Source organism: Drosophila ananassae, chromosome 3R (assembly GCF_017639315.1).
Source record: "Drosophila ananassae strain 14024-0371.13 chromosome 3R, ASM1763931v2, whole genome shotgun sequence".
NCBI classification, from domain to species: Eukaryota; Metazoa; Arthropoda; class Insecta; order Diptera; family Drosophilidae; genus Drosophila; species Drosophila ananassae.
Genome location: NC_057930.1, coordinates 18,456,915 through 18,477,376, shown reverse-complemented (window position 1 = coordinate 18,477,376; position 20,462 = coordinate 18,456,915). Strand labels below are relative to the sequence as shown.

The window sequence follows — 20,462 nt, the reverse complement described above, 5'->3', positions numbered from 1 at the left end:
CACTTTCGGCCTAAATGAATTTAAAGGCTTTTACGGCCGAGCCTTTAACGTTCTTCGATTAATTTCATTTTGCTGGAAGCACGACTGCCTGCATGAACGCTTCGACATATTAAATCAACTTATTTTCCTGCATATTAACTTGCTTATTTGCCATTACTGCTTTTTAAATTTGTCCAATTAACATTACTGACTATTTAAATATGCATTTAATAGTTTACCTAATTTCCTTTGACTTTGTTTTGCTTTGATTCTGATTGGATTTCAACGAACACGTTTTCTGTTTTTGTGTAAATTGTTGATGATTTTGAATGGAATTGACAAACGATTTGAAATATTAATGACGCTTTCAATGCGGCGAAAAAATGTTTATCCCCTATTCCCAAAGCTATTTATTTGCGGTTTTTTTTTTTGCCTCATACTATACAAAAAAATCCCCCTTAATATCCATAAAAAACCTGACGTAGGCATCACGCGCCGCAACCAAATTCGATTTTGTGGAAAATGTTTGCATTGAACGCGGGATAAAAAAAAGCGTTTGGAGCGGAAAAAATATTTGCCACTGATTGGGGGTTATTTTAATGATTTTTTTGTGCATATTATGGGGCACACAGAATATTTAATAGGATAATTTCAGTGATTTGTGATTGAATTTCCGGGGGAGAACTTTGAAAAATGGTGTTTCTGATAAATCCCACAGGGCTACTAAAAAAATAGAAAGAAACTATGTTTTTAAAACATAATTTGTTGTATTATTTAATAAATATTATTCTGAATAATGTGTAAAAAAAATAATTGGAAATATTCGTGGAAATCCCCAATTATGTTGTTGGATTAGCTTTTGATTTTCACCTGAATTTCCTTCGACATTACTGGGAATTTATTGGGAATCCGAAATTCCGTCAAGATGCAAACGTCAGCCAAATCGAAATTGACAAGTTGGTAATGGCAGAAAAAGAAAAAAAAGTAAAACAAAACAAAGGAAATCAAACAGTGCCATTTAGCCGAGGGCCGGGAGAAGATAAAACGGAATGGAGCATGGCTCTGGCTCTTCGAAGGAGATAGCCGAAATGTTCTCTGTCAGGGTCAGCCGGCGGCTTTCATTTCAGATTTCATTTCGAGGGTCTCTCCAGGAGGACGTGGAAAAAAAAAGCTCCTGGGCCCAATGAGTTCCTGCCTTTTGTCCTTTGCTCCTCGCTCTTTTTCCGCCCCGCCCTTTGTGCGAGCGACTCAGTTTCGGATTCCGACTCGGATTCAGATTCAGATACAGACTCGGATTCGGATTCTGTCTGATTTGGTCAGGTCGCTGGTACTGTTTCTGGTCCTCGGCCTGGTCCTGGTTCTGGCCATTTGATGTGTCATCCGTCGGCCGTTGGCGGCGTTCATTTCAATTAAATGCAAATCTGAACGAGGGATTTTTCCCTTCGAAATTTTCTTTTTTTTACCCTGGCCATGTTATTGTTGCCTTTTTTCCAGGAGTCGTAGCCGGAGGAGGGCTATGTGTGTGTGTAGGGATCCACCGCCAAAGTCGGGGAATGTTTTTCACGCGTCGCTGCATTTTGTTTTCCGGCTTTTCGCCTCCCGTCCCAACATTTGGGGTACGTCTTTGCCTTTCTCGTATAATCTTTACCAGCGAGCCTTGCATAAAAATGCGTCAGCTTCTCATTGTAAGTTTATGAAGAAAGTAAATTTACTGTGATTGCACTAAATCGGTTTAAAAAAAGAGAGAGAAAAAAACTAAATTATGAACCAAATTTAAGTCTTACATGAATATCCCACAATTTGCAAGTTTTCAAGTTCTTAAAAAAAAAAAAAAAGAAAGAATGCAAGACATCGTTGTTCCGGAAGCTTTTATTATTGAAAGACTCGAGCATCCTTTTCCTTTCTTCCGTTTTCATCGTCCTTTCTGAGCTTCTTTTTGGCGCCACTGAAAGCAATGGCGTTGGGCTTGCATTTGTGAAAAGATTTTTGCATTTTTAATTCCGCATTGTTGCCAGCCAGCCATTCGTTGCCTCGGATTGCCACACATATACGTTTGTACTTATACACATATACAAAAATATATGGAGAGAATAAAGCCCGCGGAATGGACATCACACCTGCAAATGGCCGCCATTTTGTTGCGACGCCATCTTGGCAAAATATTTACCGTTGTACGGGAGCCTGACAACCTGCTACAGCAGTGTGCTCGTGAGCTCCAGAGTGAAAAATTCATTAAGAAAATATTTAATAATCAGCTTATTTGCTCGCCGGACCGCTGGCTTTGTGTGATTTGTGTAAGAGGTGGTCGTGGCAAGGCCGCAGGATCAGGAAGCTGACCATTAAGTTGCTCGGTGTTTGCACGGTCACGTTCGCAAGTCAGTGTCAAACATGGATGGAGGACTAACAGGACTCGCAGGACTCCCAGAACTCGCAGGACACCATGGAGTGCCACTTTGTAGATTCCGTGCGTCAGAAATTTTATTTTATTTTCTGTTGAATTTGCATAATTTCAGACAGAGTCGGTCGGTCCGGTCCAGTTGATTAAAGTGATAGACTCTGACACTTGTTCCATCTTTTATTTTTGTTCGCTCCCCGTCTGGCAGGTCCTTTGTTCAAACATCCCTACATACCGACCTGCTCTATGCCTGTAACTCTTTGTATGTATGTTTTGTGTGTGTGTGTGTATGTGCTCATGGGGAAATAGGAAATGGTCTGGGGAGCGCTTGGCGTTTTTTGAGTTTGCAGTTTGCTTTTCGCAAAGTCAAGGTAAATATTACATTTTTGGTTGCGGAATTTTTCGCCTCCCCCTTCCGGTTCCACTTTGTAGTCTATGCAGATATGGTTGTGTGTCTCTGTGTGCAAGAGAATTGTGTGCAGATGTAGGTAAAGCAAATATTAGCTTACAATTTTGGGCTTACAAAGTTTCTGGCCAGGTCGACAAAAGGCCCGCGGTGGCATTAAACAAAAGTTGGACCTCCAACCAGGACTGAGGAGCCGGAGTGACAAAGGGCCGCGCTGTGAGTAATGAGATGGACTTTCGGGGAGAGTCCTTTCGCGAGTTCGGGGGACTCGAAATGGGAATCATTATCATACAAATGAAAGTGGTTCAGAGGTAGAGCCTAGGAAGTTGATGTCTTTTAAATATGTTTACCAAATTTTCTCATTTTTTCTCTTAGTTTAGTTAGTGTTTCTGGAAAATGCACTAAATTATGAATCGGAAGATTTTGTTTATTTTTAAACCTTCTTTAATATTTTTTCTCATTTCTCCAGACTGCCATCTTTCAGCATTTGTTTGTCTTTCGCTTTCCGGAGGACATTTTCTGTAATTTTTTTGTCCGCAATAATTATTTTTCATTCGTTATTTGTATTCCTTGCTCTGACTTTCTCCAGCTTTTGTTTTCATTTACATTCCTTTCCCTTTGGACTGTTGTGGGTGTTGTTTTTTTTCTCCTTTTGTTACTTTTAATTACAGAGCCAAATTAAAAAAATGTCGCTTCATTTGTACGGCTCTCATGATGGTCCAGGTCTCAACTTTCGCTGTAGTTGGCACACTTCCACTCCCCTGCCCTACCCCCGGCACGTGTCCCAAATGCCACTCCCCCCGCAGAGACGCCCACAAAGTTGTTCACATGTCCCGCGTGTCACGTTAAATGTCAAGCAAATAAAGGGCTTCTTCTGTCTCGCGTATAAAAGCATTCATTCTACCCATTAATTTTAGCATTCGTTTTTTTTCGCAATTTTTTATACCCGTGTTGGCCCGTTGAAATGAAAAGTGGACGAACCTGAAAAGCGTCCAAATGTGCTTTCAATAACCAGGTGCCATTTCCCCTTTTGGCCGCCACGCCACGCCACGGCAGTCCCAGTTCCAGTCCTTTTCGCAGAAAAGAACATTGAGTGGAAAAAACGAAGAGAACTTTTTCGCTCTTTTGTGGTTGACCGAACATTTGCAGTTAAAAGTTAAAAGCTCGCTGAAAAGGCAAAAAAGTTGAGGAAAAATGGGGAAAATCATTTTCACCTGCTGCCTGCTGATGCTGCTGTTGCTGCAACATCAAGGATCAAATGGAGGCCGTGTTGCAAAAATAAAATGTGTGCAATGATGAGAGAACAATTAGTACATCCTTGATATTTTTTCATCAAAATAATGAAAATATTAAGTATACGCACAGTTGTCTATAAAGTATAGAGATAAACAGATATGGTTCTTGTGGCAAAATGGCCACACGAAAGGATTTAAAAGAAGAGATTGGAACTGGACAAAAAATAAGCTGGAAAAAAAGTTGCCTTTGGATTAGTTGCTGCTGATTATGTTGCTGTTGCTAAACGGGCCACTTTTGCAGCTGGCCCTTCTTTGCATATCAACTGGCGGGGACTTGGGCATCAGCTCCATCACTATCACTCCCACCACCACCACATCCCAACCAGCCAGCCCTTATTTCCATTTCCATTTTCCAAGGCAGCTGCATTGTTTCCCTGCCAGCCGCCATTTTGCAGCATTTTCCGCCCGCTTTTCACTCTTCTCCCTGTTTATCCGCTTGCCTTTTCCATTCTCCGGTCTCCGTTCTCCTTTCTCCATTCTCCTCGGTTGCTTTTTGTCGCCATTAACGTGGCTAATTGCCTAATTAGGCATTTGCATGCCAACCCCATCCACAGCCCATCTCTGTCAGCCCATCTGACGCCCTCCTAGCAACTACCGCCAGCTATTTGTTTATAATCCCCATTCTTTCCCTATTTGCAGGTCCCGAAGATATACTGAAGTTTCTGGGCAACGAGAGCGTGGTGGATCACTTCAAGCTCGTCACCAGGGACGGCAACAGCCTGCTCATCGGTGGAAGGTAAGTTTCGATTATTGGATATACTTTCATATGCCAGTTTTAGAACCTATAAGGGTCTATTTCCCAACAACTGGTAGCATGCCAAGAGGAAACATCTTAGAAGGGGACACGGAATTTCAGTGAGGGTGTTCCGGGATAGGGGCAACTGAAAAATTCACATAAAGCAAACTTCAATTTACTTTTCGCACACATTGTATTTAATTTAAGTAGAAGATACGAGCATGTTCACTTCCCCATATACATATAAACATGAAAAACTTTCCCAGAACCAAATATGGGTATGGGGAAAGGAAGGTCCTGCCCTTAGCTAGTTCCCGGCAACTTTGATTTTGCAACGCTGGCAAGAGAAACAAAAACCCAGGACGAAAGGAAGCAAAAACTTTTGCAGCAGGTGCCCCAAAGATATGAGGAACTGTGCAGGAACTAAAGTTTCTAGTGCTACCAACTACCGGGAAGATCCACACAAGACTTAAAGGGTTACCGAAGAGAGTCGCCTCACCTTGGGGACCTCCCAGTCAGCGAGGTATTCAAAATGTAGAGTGGGGCTCGGCTCTGGCGGTATTGTAAATTTTGTCCCTGGCTGAGACCGCAAAAGATGTGTGTGCTGCAAATGTTGGGTTTATTATATGCGGCATAGACAATGCCGGCACTGGAATATACATATATATATGCACTTGTACAAACACGAACGAAACCCAAGGACATTTACGCTGGGGCAACCATATTAAAATGTTGCATAATACTCTCTCCCCTGTGTGTGTGTGTGCCCAGCCAGATGTAATAAACTCGCCGGGTCCTTTGTATGGGGTATCCTGGAAATTTGTGTGGTCGAGGAATGCGTGCAGCTTGTAAGATAGGACATTAACAAGTAAAATCAGCCACCGCACACAAAGCTACCAGCCCTGGGAAAATTTCTAAAGTGGAGCATACTTGAATAATTAATTTGAAAATGAAAAGCCCAGAATTATGGCCATTGAGGGGGATTTTTAAGTGCTCAAATAAATTGTAAACAATAGTTACTTAATAATAAGAATAAAGTTAATAACTAGTTATGAAATCGAATGCTTTGATTAGATAAGTTTTCCACGACGATAAACTAAAGTTTCCTCGAAAAGTCCTCGCATGACACATTATCTCTCAGAGACGACCATAAATCTAAATAAATTAAGTTGTGCGTGAATTTTAAGAGCAATTGCCATGTAGAACAATTTACAATGTGGAGATAATGAGGCACTAAAATGCAAAAGCATAACCAAAAGCAGGAATATTAAGGAAACCCTGACACCCACACACACTCCCAAACTCAGAGAAATGGCAATAGTGTGGGTGGCAGTTTTCTCAGTTTTTTTTTTGCACGCATGAGCGAATTTGTATGCCGGCAACGTCGTTGCCAGAGTTGCCACTTACGTGATTAATGGATTTTTAACAAGTTGCACACTCACACACTCACACATTGCCGAAAGCGAATTCACACACGCACACATCCACTTATCAGGACCCGAAAAGAGTCAAAGTAACCAAAGGACGACTGCTGCTGAAAGCCAAAAAGTGTGTGGCTCGGCTGTGTGTGTGTGTGTGCGTGTGAGTGTGTGCGTGAGCCTAGGTGAAAGGGGGTGGGGTGGAATGGGGCACAGGGGGCAAGAAGGGAAGGCAACTAAACTAGGATGACAGGCGGAAATGCGAATGTGACACGCGTTTTGCATGTGAAACGTCATGAACAATGTTAAAAAAAAAATGGAAAGTTGTGTGTACAACAGAATTCTACCTTGGAGGTCCTGTTCCGCCTCCTGATGCCTCATCCATCCCCTGGGAGTTGATGTACCGTTACATTTCCTGTGGCATAGCAGGTACCGTGTTAAGTGTCCTGCAACTGTTGTAGGCCATGTCAGGAAAAATTTCCATCTTGCGACGCCAAGTTGCTCCACAAATGGGCTGAGAAAAACTGAATAATTAATAGAGGGTTGGTTGCACAACTTAAAAATTTATAAAAATATAATAAATATATAAATATAGAACAATATAATATAATAAGAATCAGAAGAAAACAATGTACATTCTGAATACCAGATTTTCCCCTAACTTTGGAAGGAAATTCTTTACTGTAACTACACCTACCATTAGGACTTGTATCGCCTCCGTCACTTATGCAAATTGTCTGGGAATGGTTGTCTAAACCGGAATACCTGTCGCCTCTCCACCGTGAAAGCCTGAAAAAGGAATGCGGTGCTAATCGGTGGCTCGTAACTCAGCGGAAAATGTTCCAACACATTTAGATCTTTTCTCCAGTCTAGAATCTATGCAGATGTATGTACGGGTGTATGTCCTTCGCTCCCCACACCACCGACCATCGTGCACTCAAAACGAAAATTGGGTTAACACATTAAGATGGAAAATATGTCGCTACGTTTTCTCTGCTGTCATTGCGACATTCCATGCCATGCCATACCATGCCATGCCGTCCAATTCCGAGCCATGCCTCGGAATCCCCATACCCCATACCCCATGCCCGGTATCAGGTTGGCAGGTAATCGAATGAATCGCGACAAAGGCGGAAATAAAATTGCTAAACGAACAAAGGAGAAAACCATTTCGTTGCCTAACGTGTCCTGATTCATTCGCTATCTCTCTTCATCCTGCCGGCACTGTCCCTGTCCCGCTCACGTTCTGATTATGCCACTGCGGAGCCTATCCTTTTTGCTTTTAACGTCTTTTTTAACACAACCGAAAGTACAGTGGTTTATTCGTAAATAAATAAATAAAAAAACTTTATTTTCTTGATCATTTATTTTATATTTCTTCCTAAAAAAAATTAAAAAAGGATGCTTTTATAAATTATTATTTTATAATATTAAGAATCTAAAGAAAAGGATTCTTTTCTACAGTTTGTATCCTTCAAAGATCCAATTTTTAAATGCAATTTTCTTTTGGTGGGCTGGCCTGGAAATTCGTGTGCCCACACGAGTATCCTTACGGCGGTGTGTCTGGCCATCTTTTATTTCATTTCGTCCTTGTTCCTTGTGCATGTGTGTGTGTGTGAGAGCCTTTGTGCAACCGCATAACAATCTCTTTTGCACAGCGATTTCATTTCCGTTCGCGCTGTTTATTTTTTTTTTCCTTTTTGCCGCCTTGTGCGGCCCGAGTGTGTAAATGCAAAACGCATCCGCTAATTTCTGATGCTGGCCAATTCCATCAAGCCTTGGGAATGTGTTGCAATCGGAAGCCAGAATCGTGCAACAATGGATTCAATGGATTCATGCCAATTCCATGGGCATACATTTGCTAGAAGGTATGATGTTCCATATTAGTAGAGGTTTAGTATCTATTGATATTTAATTTATTTATTTTACAATAGTTTTTTAAAGAGATTGCTAGATTTCTACAAAAATTCATAACTATAGCAATTATAATTGCATTTTAAAACCATTTAATAGTTTTATTTGCCCATTCAGTTGAAAACTATGGCAAGTCCCTAGACTCATTTGGCAAATTGAAAGTCCTGGCCAGACAGACAGTCAAAGCAGTCTGGTCAAAAGTCAACAAATTAAAAGTAACCCTGCCTGGCAGTTCATATTTGATGTGGTTAGGCAAAGAATGTCCAAATTCGGCAAGGAGTTTGAGCTTAATCTTGCTTATGAGACCGCACACTTTGAATGATGGAATGCCATTGGCCGTGTGATTTTGCCCAAAGCCGGGAACAAACGCTCCGCAGCTGTGATGGCCGAGGGGCAGGTTGGTTTGGGGGTTAAATGCAACCACCTGGCTAAACGCTCTGGTGGAGTAGGAGTAGTGTTCCGGGGGGCAATAACCAACTAAGCCCGGGACTCAGATCGGGCCATTCACGTTTGGTCTTTTGGCATTTGACAGTTTCGACATTTTGTGCCTCTATTGAGGAAACGTCAGGGGAGGACGTCAGGATGATTTGCTTTTAGACGGGTTTGTTGCACCAAAAAGCGATAGTTTATCCTCTAACATACCAATACAAAGGAAATATTGGATTTAAAATCATATTTTAGATTGAAACTAAAGAAAAATAAATAATTGTTTTAGAATAGTAATTTTTCTGAAAAGTATAATATGACATTCATGTTTTAATAGAAAAATTCGCTTTAAAGAATGTTATTCAAGTGTAACTTTGAATTCGAAATTCCGATCTGGAGACTGAATCCTGAATTGGCTTAGTCAGCATCATCGAGTGATGTGGAATGAAGTTGAAGTTGAAGCCGCATCCCTGGCACAGTCAAAAAGTCAATGAAAAATGACAAAAGCTCAACTCGAAATGGTGATGGATGAGTTGGGTGTTTTGTGTGGGCAAAGGACCTCTTACTCTACTGCACATTGAGGATATTTTTCTGTTTTTCTTTTTTTTTCGCAATGGCTGCCATCACACACACACACACATACACAAAGAGAGAAAAAGGGACATCGAGCGCATGCAAATGGCGGCGAGGAGCATAAATTTTTCGCCCCACTGGAAAGCATCGATAGAGAAACATGAGAAGTTCGCCTGATTTGCTTAGCTATTCAGAAAAGCCATTTACCGTTATGTCAACTACGGCCCCGCCCACTCCGGCCGCCCCTCCTCAACTTTGCTGCATCGGCATCAAGGCATCAACGCATCAATGCATTCCGGAAGGCGGGTGTTCTTTTCTTTGATTGCCTTTGGGCATTCCTTTTGGGTCGCTGATGACGTGTGACATTGAAAGCAGCCTGCCACTAGCAGTGGCAGGGGCAGTGGCATGTGGCAAGTGACACTGGTAGTGGGAGTCATGCAGGAGAGCTCTTTTCCGGCTCTCCTGATGAAAGCAGTCCGGCAATTTGCCATTTCAATTGGCAATGATCACGGAATTTATGGACTTCATTTTAAACGATGAACTGCACTTTTATTGAAATGAAAATTATGACTTTAAGCTTTGACTTTGAATATCTCTTAAGAAAATTAAAATTTTAGGCAATATTTTTAATACTGGCAAGTAATCAGCTTACGAGAACGGAAAACCACAATTGGGCCATTTTCAAAGTGAAATTGTCTTATATTGCATCATAACAACCACAGGAAAGTAAGCTACTTGAATTTGCATATTTTCGAAATATTTACATGTCAATTAGGAGGAAACCAGCTCGGAAATGAAATCAATCATTTAAGTGGTCCGTCCTATTCATAATGAAAGACAAGGAGCTGTGGCCTAACCAAGGTCACACCAGACAACGTTGCGTATGAGTAATTTGCAACTTGTTATTTATTCTGATTGTCTGGCATGTTGTTTTTTGTTTTTTTTTTTTTGTGTGTTTGAGTCTCTAGACTTTTCTTGCTGTTTCGGATTTCTGACTTTCCCTTCTGACTTTGTTCCATTCGATACTTTTTGTGGGTCAAACCACGAAACTGGCGGTGGTTGCGATGGCGACATGAATTTCTTTCCTTGCCTTTGTCTTGATTCGCTTGGAGGTTGCTTCAATCCATTTTATGACAGATCCTTCCATGACCCACGACCCAACCACCCACCTACACACTCACACACAGGGCTGTTGGTGAGGGCTCTTCGACCACAATGCCGTTATTTATGTGCATGTGGCTTTTGTTTTGTGTTGCCTCTTTTGGCTCAGACGCCATTTGAAAAGGGTCCGGCCTGCGGGTTTTGTTATCCTGCTGGTTATCGTTGTTGTTATTGCCGTTTGGCTGGCTGGCTGGATGGCGGGATGGCTGGCAACGCGGCGGATGGATGATTTGTTTGTTGTTTCGTTGGTTAAAGACGGCAGAGGGGAATACCGCCATTGAATGAATTTACAATTTGTTTTTGGCCACCATGTTAATGGGAAATTTCAGCTGTTCCAGACTCATTTTGTTATTTGCTTAAATCTTTCTGTAGATTATAAAGTATCTCTCTTTAAATCGTATTTTGTTATAACTTGTTTAGTTTAAAGTTATGGCTGTGTCCTCTTCAAACAGTTGGACGCAGTTGGGGTTAGGCAACCAAACTTGGCTCATTTCGGCATTAACCACGAATCATTTTGGCATTTACACAAACCGCAAATATTTCAAACTCGGTCTGGCATCAAATGTTTCCACTCTAAGTGCTCTTCTGCCTGATTTGCCTAGTTATCCTTTACATAAAAATATAAAACATATTAAGGACATAGAAAAAATGGTTTCCGGTATTTATCCTGTTGTTGGGTTTGATTTGACTAATTTATTGTTTTATTAATGGGTAAGTTGGGTTTTGTTTTAAAAAATATATAGCCTTTATTAGTTTGTAAATAATACAACGTTATAGTTTAATAGTTTCATATGCTTGTTGGCACGATTCCTGGCATCGTCATTAAACTCCAACAAATTACTTACAAAATGAGCAATGTAGCAAAATATTTGCAACATTCGCTGGGGATCGTGGCGCCTCATTATCGCCACTAAATGTAAACGTTTTCATAGAGGAAGTGCGCACACATTTCCCTTTATATTTGCCAACTACGTTTAAGCTGCATAATAATAAACTGCAAAGCAGCAGCAGCAGCAGCAACAACAACATGGCGGGGCTAAATGTGCAACTGCAACAAGAACTACAGGAACCAAAGCAGTGGAAATCCTTTCGTAATCGTTGCGCTCACTGCTTGCAGGCAGCCACAGCAACGGCAACTGCAGCAACAACTGCAACAGCAATTGCAACACTAACACACTATGCCGTGTGGAAAATATTTATGAGCTCGGTTTTCACGCCAAATGCGTTCTTTAAAATGCTTAACTCCCCGCTCCGGCCCGCTTTGCTGCACCTCGCTCCCTGATTTCCCCTCCAGCCTGCAACCACCTCGCCTGTTTCTCTCTTTACCTCACTTTGGCATTTTCCGCGACATTTTCACAAACGCTCGCATTGGATGGAGGATGTTGCATGTTGAGTGTGTGAGTGTATTTTAGCCGATGCGCTAAAGCGTTTATGTGTTTGTGTGCCTGGGAAGCCAACAAGCGACACCAGCAACAACAAATTGTGACAAGAGCGACACCAGCGATTCTCGGTTCGTTTAGAAGGCTTTGATGTAGGTTTTTGAGAAAAAAAATAGTTCAGTCAACATTTCCAATACTCTTACCTAAGAAGTCTTATTAATAGTTTTTGATAAAATCCATCCAACTATAAAGTATAGAGTGTGTAGCAGCAACATATCGAGGGTTTCTACTTAGTTAGTTTCAGTGCAACAACCTGCTTTAGTTGGCCCAGGTCCTATCCATTTTACAGACCCTTTGCCAGACCCCTTTATATGCTAATTTGGTTCAGCGCGTTTTCCATGTACTTACATACCCGTTGGCTCTGACAACGAGCGGTGACATCCGGGAGAATGGAAGAATGCATCCGCAGCAACTTTGCTGATGCCGCTGATGTTGCTGATGGTGCACGTTCGTTTGAAGTTGCCTTTTGCCGTTGTCATAATTAAAACGCGCTGCATAATTGCCAAACAATGGCCATGTCCTGTTCCCATGGAGTATCCTTACCCATTGCAATCAGAGTTGGTCATTCGGCCGACCGCATGGTATAATCCTTACTGTCTAACCTAAAAACCACTAAATTCTACATAGAAGTTACAGATCCTAACTGAAGAAGTGGTTCAACTGCAAGTTATTTATTCAAACAGGCCATAACTGCCTTCCAAATTGAAAAATATTGCATAATATAGAAATTATCTGGAATGCAAATGGTTCAGCATTAATAAATTGAACTTATCGAAGTGATATAAATAAACCATATATTTTTAACAAATGAAAGTGCCCACACAATTGTGCAATCTCTGTATGTGCAAACACCACAGCTCTCGCAAATAACTATCGCCGCATCTATGTATTTATTTAAAATTTTCTGCTCTTTTTGCAAAATTCAAGCCGGAGCGGCAAAAATGCCAAACATATTTGGAAAAGTTCGATAAGGATACCGTTTATGCTGGTTTTTGGGGACAGTTGGGGGTGCCGCAGCCTGCCACGCTGCCATAAAATGTTCGACCAAATTGCAGCACTCACACAAAGGTACTGCAACCACACTTGCATACATGCGCCACACGTAGTTGTGGTTTCAATAATCAATGAGTTGATTTTATGAAATTTCTCCTCACCTCGAACGGGGCAACCAGGCTCCCCAGGCCAGCCTGTGACACACTCGCCCCAGCACTCGCCACTTCATTTTGTGGGTCGCAGTTGCACCACCCAGACACACACACACTAACACTCGCCACATGTGGGTGTGCAAAATTTTATTAACGAGAATTTTGGAATTTCTGCACAAATATCGCACTGAAGCCGAGCGAAGGTAAAAGGTTAAAAGGTTAAAAGAGGAGCAAAACATAGAGCAGGGTTTTTTGTGGTCCTGGCTGTGATAGCAGGCTGTGCGTGTTGATTGCCATCCCGAAAAGACCAAATGAATTTTAATTAATTTTTTAATTAATTCTCGACAACCACAAGCTGTCCCCTCCCTTACCATATTGACCAACCAATGAGAAGATAATAAAACAAAAACCGCATAAATTCTATCTGCGGGGGAATTCTTTTTCATTTCTTTGTAACTCACAATTTTCACAGAACTCGTTTTCTTATCGCATGTCCTTGTTTGTCTTTTGCAGGAATACGGTTTTTAATTTAAGCATACACGATCTCACTGAACAACAGCGTTTGGTATGGACATCGCCGGAGGATGATACCAAGATGTGTCTCGTCAAAGGAAAGGATGAGGTGAGTTAAGATATAATATAAGAAACTATTGTAGAACTCATTTGCCATTCAAATCAATTCGGGAAGTGGGAAAACCAAAAGACAATTTCCGCTCTTCCCCAAATCCTTCGGGGAGGACACCTGAAATAATATTTTCGTGCTAGTTAGCAACCAAAATACAAATTTTAACAACTTTTTAGCACTTTGGCCCGATGGCCTTGCCATTTCCATTTCCATTCCCATTTCCATTCTGATTTCAACTTGGCTCTGGCTTCCGTTGCAAGAAAGAAATGCAAAAACAAAGCAATAAAGTGCTTCGGTCTCCTTCGTCTCCCTGTAGCACTCTCTGTCTAACACAAAATCTATCTTAACTTTTTCCGCGCTACCATGGAACCATGGAAACTAGAATGCCGAGAAGGACAATTTGATTTATGCAACGTTTTTTCTGTTGTTGTCCTGTTTTTGTTTTCTCTTCCTTTCTTTGTGGCCGAGAAATCAAGGAAATTTATTGAAAACTCTCCGCCACTGCTGACTGCAGTTGACCTATTAAGAAAGTGCTGCAAAAGCAAAAGGACCAGAGTATATTGAGTTTGCGGATGCAATGCTCTCGCCTAATGGAAATGGCAAACATTTTGGCCTGCCAATTGGCCGTTGCATAATTCTGTGGCTGCCTCGCAGTTGCGGCACTCGCTTCCGGCCAACTAACCCGCTGACTCGCAGGCGGAAATAAAGGGCATGTGTTTTACAGAATACTTTTGGGGGAGTTTTAAATTACATCCACGTCTAACACAAGCCTAGCCTTATCGAATGACTCTTTTAATAAAGTATACGAGCCTCGATTTACTTAACTTGACGATCGGATAGAAATTGGCCAAGATATCCGATCGCTGGAGCCATATTGTCTTTCCACGCACTTTTGACACTTCCATAAATCGTTTAAGGTATTCCGCTCAAGAATCAAGTGGAAATTGGCCAAGCTATAGCCATCGCGGGGGGCATATTTATTGTCCTTCTAGGTTTTTTTTGGCACTTTTCGAATGGAATCCCCAGAAAATTTTACAAAAAATCTAAAAAATATTTTGTTTCTAGATTTTGATGCAGAATAATGGAGAATTGATCCACAAATCGTTTAAGCTATTCCGCTCAAGAATCGGGTGGAAATCGGCCAAGATATAGCCATCGCGGGGGGCCATATTGTCCTTCTATGCACTTTTAACAATTTTCAAGGAAATTTGAGAAAAAATCTAAAAAATATTTTGTTTAAAGATTTTGATGCAGAATGATGGAGAATCGACCCACAAATCATTTAAGATATTCCGCTCAAGAATCGGGTGGAAATTGGCCAAGGTATAGCCATCTCCCGACCAACGTACACACTTATAACGTCCCAGGAGGTGATCAAGAACTTAAATACTTTATAAGGTCGGGGATCTTAGCGTTGCACACTTTTGATTTAAATTAGGACACGCTCTGAAAGGGTGCAAAAACTTATACTAGCTTGATCCTACATTTGATTTAATGAACCAAAAAAATCTATAGAACTTGTATGCATTTTCAGCAAAATTTCTCAAGGAAAGAGTAGGGTAGCTTCTTACCTTGCTTCTTGCCACTTGCCCCATTGTTGCTCGCCCCTTTTTTTGTGCATGCCCAAGTGCACTTCGGGCTTTGGCTTTTTGCTCACGTAATTAGCCAACACTTGTTGGCTGGTCGTGCCAGCAACTGGAAATCCAGCAAAGGAACAAAGGCAAGGAGAAGCCGTGCATTAGCAGGTGTAATTTGTTGAACTCAATTTGCTTGCCGGCTCCACTCGAGTGGGGTCACTTTAGATGTCTGTGTGCCTTTGGCTTGCGTTATTTATGGCAAAAAAAAACTGCATGAAGGGGAAGGGAATCTAAAGTTTCTTTAGATTTGCAGTCATGGCGTGCAGTCTTGCCATTTCCAAACAAAGGTTTTTACTCTAAAAATAAATTGCAATTCTCTGGCTAGCAAAAAAAAATGTGGGAAAAGTTCAAAATTTACAATTTTAATTAACTGGCATTTTGGCCACTAATTTGGATATGCCAGCTTAATCAAATTGGTAATCAGCCCCGAGTACTTTCAGACCAGGATTTAGTTTAGAACTTTGGCTAAAAAATATGGCCTAAACTCACGCCACGGAAAAGGTCGGAAAAGTGTCAAGTCAAGCCAAATCAGATTATGTTAAAAGTCAAGTTGCAACTTTTTCCACTCACGTGTTATATATTTAATCAATTGATTTTTTCCGCCATATTTTATTAACGCTGCGTAAACACCGCAGGCAAAATCGGCCCTTAGCCGTGTTTTTTTTTTGCAAGGTGATGGCCAAAATGAACAGTCAATAAACGTATGTATGTCCCTTCGATCCATCCACAAATTGGCAATGTACGATTTATAAAAAATGCAGCGAGGCCATTGAAGTGCGGCGGCGCAAAATGAAAGAAAAATATTATTTATTCAATGCCCCAGGGTGTATAAAAATAAGTAGACCGCCAAGCAAATAAACGAATAGTATTTGTTTTAATAAGTGGCAGAGTTGGCAGTTCATGAAATGAGGAATCGGTTGGAACAATGCCTTTGCTTGCTCCTTCCTCATGGGAGGCTTGTGGCCTCATTAAACAGAACTGTGCTGGTGAGAGCTTAATCACTCGTCGAGTTAACCACAAAGCATCACCTCCTGTGCCATTTACCCGTTCTCCTGTTTCCTCATTAAACATTTGATTTGGTTTGCAAATGACATACCGTTCTGCTGCATCTCCGGCATTTGCCGAGCAGAGAGATACAAGATACAAGACGGGGTCACAACGAGGACGAGGACGAGATAGAGAATGAGGCGTTGGAGCAGCCCATTGTTCAATTGCAAATTGCTGGTGAATTTATGCCAGGATGACCAGTACTCTAGCCCTGGCTCCTGTCTGGCCATGGCTCCACAAAGTGTCGGATATCGTTCGAATCTCTCTATTCATCCATTCACAGTACATCTCATTTATCTCACTTGTAATGCGAGGTTGGGTTGCCGGTCCTCGGTCCTCGGTCCCGGTTGCTCCCAATTCCTTTCATTCAAATCACTCATTTCTACCCATTTGCATGCAAACGAGTGGCTTTTTGCAGCTTTTAAAGCTTTGATTTCACCGCATTTTAAAGTAATTGCTCAATTTCGAAGACTTTCCGTATATTTTTTAAACTATTGAGCAAATGTTGGAAAGTTAAGAAAACAAAGGCATAATTTAAAAGGCACAAGTAAATGAACATGGAAAAGTTCATTGCCGGGCCGATAAGAACATAACTTCTTTGCAGAAGCGGACAGAAAATATTTTGGCTTCCGCCAAAACGCCTGTAGGTAGGCAATTTCATAATGATACACAAACACGACAGGGCCGAGGCAGTCAGTCCACAGGGCCCGGGCAAAAAATTCTACTTAACAATTTTTAAACATGAAATATGAATGACAGGGCCAGACAGCCAGAAGGCAGGAACCGAGTTGCAGAGCCGGGTCGACTTCCAACTTTATGGTGACATTTCTCGCCCAAATCAATACCATGCTTGCAATTATTTTGTGGCCATACTTTAGGTATTGTTATTAATTGTCGAGCTCTGCTTTAAACTTAATGGTTTGGTACTAAAATAAATGTTGTATTTAGATTGTGGCAAGGATGAGCAACACTATGGGGCACTAAAAGCAAACATTATTTATTAACAACGCAAATGGCAAGTGGCAGGGCCTGCATTTCGACTGAAAATTAATAAATTTCACAGTTAATTGCATTCTAAACAATGCCTGTGTCTGCTGTGCGTGTTAATTACAAGGGAAATAATGAGAACTACAACTGCCCAGCCGCCAACCCATAGACGTCATGTAATTGTTTTGTTAATTTATTTAAATTTATGCTCTCACTAGTGGGCCACGGGCCCCGCACAACAAGACCATGGCTTGTTAACTATTTTTGGACATTGAACTATTTTAAATGAAAAGTTTAACATTCAACATTCGGAAGCCAATGAAATCCAAATTAATTTGTATTACCCCGAAAACATTTTTCATATTGTTCTTTTTAATTAATATTACCCATGGAATAAATTTGGAATTTATTTTTGGGAGCAGCCTCTCCAATGTTTTGCCATTAAACGGCTGGATATTATTCGACGAGACAATTAGAGTCGTGGCATATGAGTCTGGGAAGGGAAAATCACCGTGGGCAAACGGCAAAAACCAAATAGATGCTGCACCACAGCCGCCTGTTTGCTTTTGTAACGAATGCACTCAAAAACTGTGCAAATTAGTAGCAAACAAGGAAAATATTTAAATATTTTAACAAGTACAGGAACTGGGCCAGACTGTCGAGAGGAGCACTGCGAAAACTACTGTCGGGGAACATTTCAAATGATTTGTCATGTCAGAGAGCAAACACTTCCGGCTATAATAATGATGACAGTAGAGGAGGGACACTGGAGGGGTGGCGGTAGCCGGAAATGTCAGGAAACAATTTTCCGCGACTGTGCGAAACTTTTTTCCCCACCGTTTATGCGTATGAGTATTCGCACTGGCTTCTGCAAATGGAAACAACTTGGTCGTTTGGCTTTTAATATTTATTGAGTTACAGGTGCACACTCTACACAGTTGTACACCATAAAGGTTTATTTCCACTTAAACACACATGTACAATTTACAGAACATTTCACTAATATTTAAGTCAGTTTTTATGAACGCAAATGACCTGAACTTCCACTAAACAATGACTTTTGCCATTTCAGGAGGCCTGCCAGAACTACATCCGCATAATGGTTGTGACATCGCCGGGCCGCCTCTTTGTCTGCGGCACCAATTCCTTCCGGCCAATGTGCAACACGTACATCATCAACGAGAGCAACTACACGCTGGAGGCCACAAAGAATGGCCAGGCCGTGTGCCCCTACGACCCCCGCCACAACTCCACCTCTGTCCTGGCTGGTGAGTGCACAATTTATCTAAAAATATGTATTCTGTATGCAGGAATAATAGTACAATTAATTGGAAACTTTCATTAGGGCTAAGCCCTATTCATACTATTATTAAATAGAACCTGACTATCCATAATGATCCGCTAATATTTAGGTCTCCTCAGAGAACTGCAATGAATACTCGGCGTATGAGTGATAACAATTTCGCATACGCCACGTAGCCTGAAGAGAAGTAAAAAATTCATATCTAAACTCAAGAATTTGTCTTATTAAATAAATGCATAAAATATATCAGCCTTGCCTGATATTGTCCTTGACTTAAGAAAATACGCTGCGTATACGTGATAAAATATTACGCATACGCCATGTTATCTCAAGACTACTTGAAAGTACGATTTTTAAAGCAGAACGCTACATTAATGTGAAACCATACAAAGAACGTTATAAAAAATTTTTAATTAATTTAAAATACAAGGAACCAACGGCGTATGAGTGATGAAAAATTACGCATACGCCAAGTGTGTTTAATTGCTGACATTCTTAAAAAAAATTTAATAAAATAATTTTATAAAATATTTATAAAAAATGTATTTAACTTTAGCATATGGGTAACATTCTTTTCACGTATGAGCGATGAAGTATTTATGTATAAAAAGAGCCTATTGATTTCGAATGTGTACCACAGACAAGTAAGAGAACCCTTCGTGAACATTTTTTTTACGAATCTCTAGGGCACTCCGCTTACATTTATTTCGTTTTCTTTATATTTTGTTATGAATGCCAAATAATTTATTGTGGACGAGCATTTTGTATGCAGATCGTCCATTTTATTCTGAGGGCTATCACCATTTGCAAAGGAGGCGAAAAACGCAAAAAAAAAAACCAAACCCCGATTCGAGTGGGTGCTGTGAATTTGATTTCGAACGCCCTCATCTGCCGCTTTGCCCTATAAATCGAGTAAAAATTGTCATTCATCATGCGATGCCATGGCTACCTCCGTCACGGCCCCCTTTTTTCAGCTTTGACTTCGTCAGAGAGGTGGAATGATAAATTTTTACTATTATTGTTCGGTAGCCAGGCCTGCCATCCTGTAAATTATGTGCGAAATATATATTTCGAAATTCGATTTTTGATTGTTATTTATGGCCAGGCCAGGTGTTATAAGTGGGTCGAATGCTTCTGCATAAAACTGCAATGCCAAGGGCCCAGAAACTGAAAATTTAAGTTTCAAAGACTTGAATTAACTTTTGCTGAAAGCATTCCTCAGTCACTAAACATTTCAGCACTTGTGCCATGAATCTCCTAAGCTGACAGTAAAGATTCGGCATAAATAGAAAACTATTTTCGCTACTAGGATTGGGGATAACCCAGAATTTTGGCCAATAAACAAACACATTTGGGGCGACCATATCTTGGCTTCGTGGCCCCCAAACACCTCACCCCACCATCCCACCGCCTCTGTCATAGTTTTGACAATATTTCCACTTGGCACCCATAAATCGACATTCTTTGCCGGCATGTTGTGAAGTTTGCGAGCTCTGCTCTGATTTGTTTGGATTTCATTCTGTGCAGCCGCTGAAAACTTTGCCAGGCTACCGCCCGACCGAGACCGAGAGTAAAGGGACAAGCGAGGTGGGAATATATACATAGATAATATCGATAAACGTTTATAACTAACTTGAAACTGTGTGTGCGCGGGCTTATGTCGGTCCAGCGGCGTGTGAGGCCACCAAGTGTTGCCACAAACAACACTTGGTGGCCTCACACGCCGATGCAGCTGCCTGGCAGCCTCGCATCCCCACACTTACATAATACCATATACATATGTACATGCGCGCCCGCGTGTACTTGTATTTACTTGTTCATGTGTTCATGTGGCACCTCGTCCGCCCCCCCTGCCGATGTGGGTCATAAGAGTTTATCATCAACAAGCTGCCACATCCTGGCCAAAAAGGAGCACCCAACCTGAAGCTGTCGTCAGCCGCCATTTTCTTTATTGCTGTGAGCCATTTACGTACCCA

The 20,462-nt window shown here is 41.3% G+C and overlaps 1 protein-coding gene across 6 annotated transcripts in view; it reads left to right on the top strand.

The window, feature by feature from the left end:
• LOC6498344 (semaphorin-1A) overlaps positions 1 to 20,462 on the top strand; it is a 120,120-nt gene that overhangs the window by 78,573 nt on the left and 21,085 nt on the right. For all 6 annotated transcript variants that reach the window (XM_044716140.1, XM_044716139.1, XM_044716141.1 and 3 more), the window contains exons 4-6: positions 4,715 to 4,811; positions 13,401 to 13,509; positions 18,256 to 18,451. In XM_044716140.1, the coding sequence (XP_044572075.1) occupies positions 4,715 to 4,811; positions 13,401 to 13,509; positions 18,256 to 18,451 (402 nt within the window). The remainder of the gene's footprint in view (positions 1 to 4,714; positions 4,812 to 13,400; positions 13,510 to 18,255; positions 18,452 to 20,462) is intronic.